This window comes from Peromyscus maniculatus, chromosome 5, assembly GCF_049852395.1.
Source record: "Peromyscus maniculatus bairdii isolate BWxNUB_F1_BW_parent chromosome 5, HU_Pman_BW_mat_3.1, whole genome shotgun sequence".
Lineage (NCBI taxonomy): Eukaryota > Metazoa > Chordata > Mammalia > Rodentia > Cricetidae > Peromyscus > Peromyscus maniculatus.
The window spans coordinates 95458175-95464950 of record NC_134856.1 but is presented as its reverse complement, the minus strand read 5'-3'; the positions used below and the strand labels follow the sequence as shown (position 1 = coordinate 95464950).

The 6776-nt window shown below is 50.3% G+C and overlaps 1 protein-coding gene across 1 annotated transcript in view; it reads left to right on the top strand.

Moving 5' to 3' along the window:
* The first annotated feature begins 807 nt into the window (after positions 1–807).
* Ryr2 (ryanodine receptor 2) overlaps positions 808–6776 on the top strand; it is a 581527-nt gene continuing 575558 nt past the window's right edge. Inside the window, exon 1 of the mRNA XM_076572926.1 lies at positions 808–999. Within this exon, the coding sequence (XP_076429041.1) occupies positions 952–999 (48 nt within the window). The 5' untranslated portion in view covers positions 808–951. The remainder of the gene's footprint in view (positions 1000–6776) is intronic.

Below are 6776 nucleotides of genomic sequence, written 5' to 3'. Positions count from 1 at the left end.
CCTCTACAAGAATGGTGAGTGCTCTTAACTACTCAGCCATCTCTCCAGCTCCTGTTACTGGACATTTTGTTAAAACTCCTCGTGCAGCCACACCATGCCCCTTGTATGGATCGTCTGTGATGAGAATTTATCTGTGATGAGCGTGGTGCACTCTGACTCGATACCTAAGAAACCATGTCTAGCTAGAACCGAGGGAGTCCAAGTGAAAATATCGAATACACTTAGAGAATCCCCACTCTGTGCACCCCGGGAGAAGGTGAGTTTTCCACGCAATCCGAGGGGCTTTGGCAATTGGTGCGGAGAGCTGGAGCGCGCCTCAGCGGGGAATTAGCGCCTCGCCAGGCAGGGCTTGAGGTCAGGAAGGGCAGCAGGTGCAGGGGAAGGCTGAGCGCTCTGGCACGCGCCAGCCGATCCCGGGAGCAGCCAGTAAGCGGCGCTGGGCCCCGGCGCTGGCGGCCCGAGGAGCGGGCTGCGGATTACCTGCAGCAGCCGGGGCTGGCAGCTCCTCCCCGCCCGCCCCCAGCCCGCCCCCGCCGCCGCACTACCGGAGCTCCGCGGGCTCCAGGCACTCGCTGGCGGGAGCCGGGGCCGAGCGCGCCGGCCAGTGGGGCCTCCTCCCTGCGTCTTCAGGCCGGCCGCCCTCCTCCCGCGCCGTGCGGCGCAGGGAGGCCCCGCGCCTCGGCCGCCCCCGCTCGCCCGCCTCCGCCGCGCTGCAGGGGGACCGCCGGGCTCACAGCACCAGCAGCGCGGCCCCGGGGCGCCTCCGGCTCCTGGCTGTGGCCGCCGCAGGGGCAGCGACCTGAGCAGCCGCCGCCGGAGCCCCTAGAGCATCCCGGGTAGCAGTGACTAGAGCGCCCCGAGAAGCCGCAGAAGCAGAAGCAGCAGCGTGAGTGGCCGCTGTCGCCGGGCTCCGCAGGGCTCCGTAGCCCGCCCGGCCAGGAGCGCGGAGCCATGGCCGATGCGGGTGAAGGCGAGGACGAGATCCAGTTCTTGAGAACTGTAAGTGCCATGTCGCGGGCGCGCGTCCTCCCAGGGGAAGGGGCGCCCTGGTAGCCACCAGCCGAGTGCCCGCAGAGTGACAGCCGGCTGAGGGGCTGGAGGCGCCCCAGGGATGCTTGGAGGGGTCCGCATCGGCACATGTGTGCAGGCGTGCGTGTCGGTCCGGGAAAGGGCAGGACGCGTGTCTGTGCGCGCGTGTGGAAAACCAAGGGGACCCTGTGCGGTGACAGCGTGGCGAGCCAGCGGGAGGTACCCGGGCGGGTGCTGCCCAGCTGCGGGAACCCAGACTGGCCAGGGACCTCTCTGACGGCCTCAGGCTAGGGTGCAGAGCCGCGTGTCCGTGGGGCGCGCGGAGCGTGGGGACTCCGGCTGTCGCCGGCCGTCCCTGGGGCTTTGGGGCTGAGTCTGCGCGCTGTCACAGAGCGAGGACATCGCAATCCGCGTACTTGGCATAGCTCACGTAGTGAGTGGCCCAGGGTTGAGGAAGCTGCCCCGAGGATGCCCCCAAGTCAGGATGATACGAATGCCACAAGGGCTTGCTCCAGTGGTCCCCATGGTTCCCGGCGTGGTGCCATAGTGGTTTTGTGACGACGGCTTGCAGAGCACATGGGAACCGTAGTGTGTGTGTGTGTGTGTGTGTGTGTGTGTGTGTGTTGTTGATGTGTGCGTATGTGTGAGTGTGTGCGCACCGCATGAAAGCATTTACAGAGGCTGGGTATCATGAACGTGTGTTGTCGTTCTCTAACCGCTGGCTTGTTGAATACCTAGTGCAGCAAAGTGCGTGCCTGCAAGTGAGGTGTGTGTGTGTGTGTGTGTGTGTGTGTGTGTGTGTGTGTGTGTGTGTGTGTGTGTGTACGTGCGCGCGCAAGGCGAGGGTGGCTGCCCGGAATTTCCACACTGGGTGATAGGCAGGGAAAGACTGGCCTCACTCTAATAAGATTCCTTCTCTGTAAGTGCCTCTTGGCGCTGCTGCTTCCTCCCGACTTGTTTTAACACTGCAGATACTTCCCAGCCGGTTGCTCACCTCCAAACCTGGACTGAACCTCCAGGACCAAAGAAACGCAGGGACTGTGTTAGAACAGTCCAGTTAGCCTTCACCGCATCATCTCGGCCCTTCTTTCCCCACCTCTCCTTCCCCAAGAATATCCTCCTGACGGGATTCCTGGATTTCAACCTAAAACTGCAATTTTTTTTGGGGGGGGGCCTGGGATTTTTTTCCCCCAACAGTCTAAACACCCCACTTCCAGGTACAATCCCTTCCATAATCACGGAAAACACCACAGATGGGAAAATTTTGAAATACTAACTAGAAGATAATTTTTAGGTGTGAAATCATATTGATGTGTTTGGGTAAAATCTGGAGGGTGGCATTAGAAGCCCATTCCTGCCCCTTTGGGGGGGGGGTCATTTGTACATTAGAGGGCATTCCAGAGAGGGCTGGGAGTGCAGACCTGGTTCCAGTGGGGAACACTGACCTGAGCCACACTCTGCTGCCCCAGACCTTTAGAGAACATCTTCACTAAGACATTGCTTATGGGGATATTTGAAGCCTTCTAGCCATATAGTTTATTGCATTTCTCAGTGGACAATTGTCTAGAAGTTCTGTTTTGTTTTTAATGAGTCAAGGCATAGCCTCAAAACTAAAGAATGTCTTCTTCAGGCAGACTATATATTTAGTTGCTATATGGCTTTAAAATTCAGTTTGTAATCGACTCCACAGGGTTAAAATTAGCTAGGAAATTTTGGCTGGTTTTGTACACTCAAGGGCTCCCTGCAGGCTTAAATGTTAAGCCCAGCTTATGGAGATGCTGTTATCAGAATGCTTAATGGGGGACCGAGGGACTGTGCTTGCCTGTAGGGTTTTTCCCCCTCTTCTTTCCACATATAAAGTCATGTTAACTCTATGCCACTTAACAGCTGCCTGTCATCCAGAGCAACACCTTTGATAAGTGAGGCTTGGGTAAGGTCTGGCAGTCCTAGGCTGAGATTCTTCTTTTAATAAAACATTAGTAGGTTGTTGTGCTGATGATAAATGACCTTGAAGGAGTAGCACTGTGGAGCAGGGTGTGTGTGTGTGTGTGTGTACCATTCGTATTTTAAAGGAGTGCATCTTTTTCTTAGCTTGTGATTTTAATATGATAATTTTCAGGTCTTTTCCCAGCTCCCCTGTCTGCTGCCCTGGATCCTTTCCATTTTATTCTTGAACCTGAGCATGTCGGTGGTTCAGTAATGTTAATGAGGTTAGCCAAGGCAAGAGTGCCATTCCTTCATTAGCCTCATCCCCCACCCCGCCCAGCATTTTTAAAATGTGCATGTGTCAATATGAGTAATTTCATTTGGCATTTATTTATTTATACACGTTTTCACTTGCTAGCCTAGGCTGGCTCTCTATGTAACATAGGATGGTATAGAATTCCCACTCTTCAGAGGGCTGGGATTACAGGAGTCACCATACCTGGCTTCATTTTTTTTTCCTTTAAATTAAAAAAAAAAAAATCTCAGGCTGGCTTTGAACTTGCTTTGTAGCTGAGGATAACATTGATCTATTGATCCTTCTGCTTCCCATTCCTGAGTGCTGGGATCACAGGCTTGCACTCTCACCACAGGTTGATGTGGTGCTGGGGAATGAACCCAGGGCTTTGTGTATGCCAGGCAAGCATACGCCAGCCCCCATCTTGTTTTTTAAAGGCACACGTACCAAGGAGCATTAACACTCTGCATATCTTGAGGCAATAGTTATAACTGAGGATTTTCTGGTAGTAATAGACAAAGCTATTATACATAAAAAAAATCAGTCATGGGGACACCATTACTGTGCAGTGGACCAGACATTTATACAATCAGATTAGCATACACTGATTATCATCTTGTCTATTGGATTTGAATTTTGCATTCCAGCACATTGATGTGTCTTTCTACAAGCCACAGCTCCTTCCTTTTTCTTTTCTGAAAGAGGTCTGAGATGATTACTCAGGGACACAGAGGTGACATCTTTAAGGGAGCCTTTCCATGAGTTATGTATTTTCTGTTGCTATCAAGGATGTCTTCGTTTGTGAGAGCTTTTGGGACTGTTAGTCCATCGGTCCATTTCCCATCTCCTTTCCATTATACTGTTGCTGGTTTTGTTGTCTGCCAAGATTCCTTCCCAGCAGGTGATGGGTGGTTTCCCTGCCAGCTGGAGATGTGCTCCCTCTGATCTGTTTATATTTACAGGGACTGAGAAGATGCTGTGTAAACTTTGGATGTGCCCGACACTTGGAGCAGATGAATCCTATCATAAAATAAACTGTTAGCACCTAATGGATTCACCCACCATGTCCAGACACATGCATGATTTGAGATGTGTGGCTTCTTTTATCTTAAAAACTTTTATGGCTTTCTCAACATAGCAATGAACTGTAATTTGGTATTTAAAAACACAGATCATTTTTTAAAAAGTAACCATTTATTACTTATTTGGTGTGTGTGTGTGTGTGTGTGTGTGTGTGTGTGTGTGTGTGTGTGTGTGTGTATGTGTATGTGTATGCTCTTTGGTGTTCTAGTGGAGGTCAGGGGACAATTTAAAGAGGTCGGTTCTATCATGTGGGTCCTGGGGATCGAACTCAGGTTGCCAGGCTTGGGAGCAGGAACTATTATCTGCTGAGTCCTTTTGCCAGCCTAACATTACTCTTTTTCTCAAGCAGTCTTGTACAATTTCATAGAAGGTATAAGCTATGCCCTTGGCTTAAGAAAACCCGTGTTAGTAGATGACCTTGGTAGAGGTTAAGTTCTCAGTCTTCTGCCTTTCCTTTTGTGGTTGTAAGTATAGCTGAGCTGCTCTAGTAATACACCCTGTCGGGTTGTCAGTATCATGCACACACAGGGACTTTAAAATTGGGTCCTTGATGCAGAGATCATTCTACTTTGCAGAAGGAGCTCTTCCATGGGAGGATTTCTTCCTGTGCTTTCCCATCTTGCCCCATATTGACAAAGAGCATCTTGGGAATTGTTCATCAGTTCATAGCAGTGAAAAGAAACCTTGAGGTCAGTGATCAGTGCTATGCAGGCGATGTTTGGCCCTGGTTTGTGGAGGGGCAGGAAGATTGCTAGTGTGAAAACAGTGCCTCCCAGCAGTTAGGGACCCCTGGCTCTTTCTTCAGCTTCTGGAGTGTCCATGGGAGAGGATCTAGCAAGCTGTGGACATTTGTGCTTTTTGCTTCCTTGATCACAAAACTGCAGAAAGCTTGAGGTAAAAAAAAGTGCACCATGGTACTTTCTCAAGGAACTGATGGGAACTCCATCCTCATTGCCCAGGATAAGTCATTAGATTTTAAAACAAAAACAAAACAAAACTTAGAAATCAGTGCTTACCCTTTGTAGGAAGGGCAGGCTCTGCAGCCCCCAGGATACTAATTTATTTGACATTCTGCCTTATTTGTACTTTGGCTTTAGATAAATTTTATTTTTTGTTTTAAAATCTAGACTGACTTACTAGAGGAAAGATGACAGCGTGCGGCACCTGGGTGGCTGCAGATAGTGTCTTGATGAGAGGGAGGGATGACAAGACATGCCTTTGGACCCGAAGACCCAGGGGAAATTCTGTTGATTCAGAAACTCATTAGCTGAGCACCTCCTGCGTACACACCAGGATCTTGGGTGCTGAGGAAACATTTAGAAGAAGTAGAGAAAGGTTTCTTTTTTATTATACATATAAAAGATTTAGAAGCTAGCAGGGGACTGTTCAAAGAAAGAAACAACACACAGACCATCTTTGGTCCCGGGTAGGTTGAGACAGTTAGGAAACAGTTCCCACTCCGCCCTCATCTTCCCCGGTCTTACGGACAATGAAACTCAAGCTTACTGCGCCCAAGGAACTTGGCTTAGTGGGTGTCACAGTCCAGGTTAAAGTCTCAAAATGGTACAGAAATAGGTGGCAATCTCTGAAGCTTTGCTCTAGGTGCTGCACATCTGCCTGACACTCTTTCTGTCCTTATCTTGACCTTCACAGTATCCCTGCCCACGCCTGCCTTCTCCCTCCTGCGTCGGAAAGGACGGCCTCTGTTCTTTCTGAGCCACGGCTCTCATGCACCCTAAACCCTGGGTCAGGAACTGCTACTCCATCCTTCTTTGCTGCTGGTCCCCTCTCCATGTCTCCTTTTGGTTTTTCTCATAGCCTATGAATCCCTCCCTCATTGGATTTTTCTCCTTTTGGTTTGACCCTGATGCCTTACTTTGCTGTTCAACTCCTCTAGATGTGGCCTCTGCTCCTGGTCGTCACCTTCCTTTGTGACCCCCTAACTTCTTCTCCTTGTTCCTAAACTTGCTGGGAACCCCTGCTTCCCAAACCTAACCTCCCCTCTTCTTCTGTCCTCCGAGACCCTGCTTAGGAGCTGTAGACCTGATCCTCTGTTTTGAAGCTACTTCATGTGGTCAGGGAAGCAGGACATGTTCTATGATGTTTTATGTATTTTTGAGTGTGCTTTTGGGGGTTCACTCCAACTTTGTGTTTGGTTATCCCCAGACTCCATTCTGTTCTTTCTTTGGTGTCTCTTCTGCTTTCATGAGTTTATGTGTGTCTCAAAATCTGAGATCTTTGGGGGGGAAATGTAACCACGTCTCCATTCATTCCTGAGGGCTAGAGCTGGGCAGGATTTCTGTGTGCTCCTTTTCCATAAGGGCACTGACCTTACTTGCAAGGGAGGCCATCCAGTTTCCTTCTGGAGGCCCCACCTATTGAGACTATCATTTTGAGGGCTGGGATTTCAACATGAATTTGAAGGGAACATAAAAGATCAGAG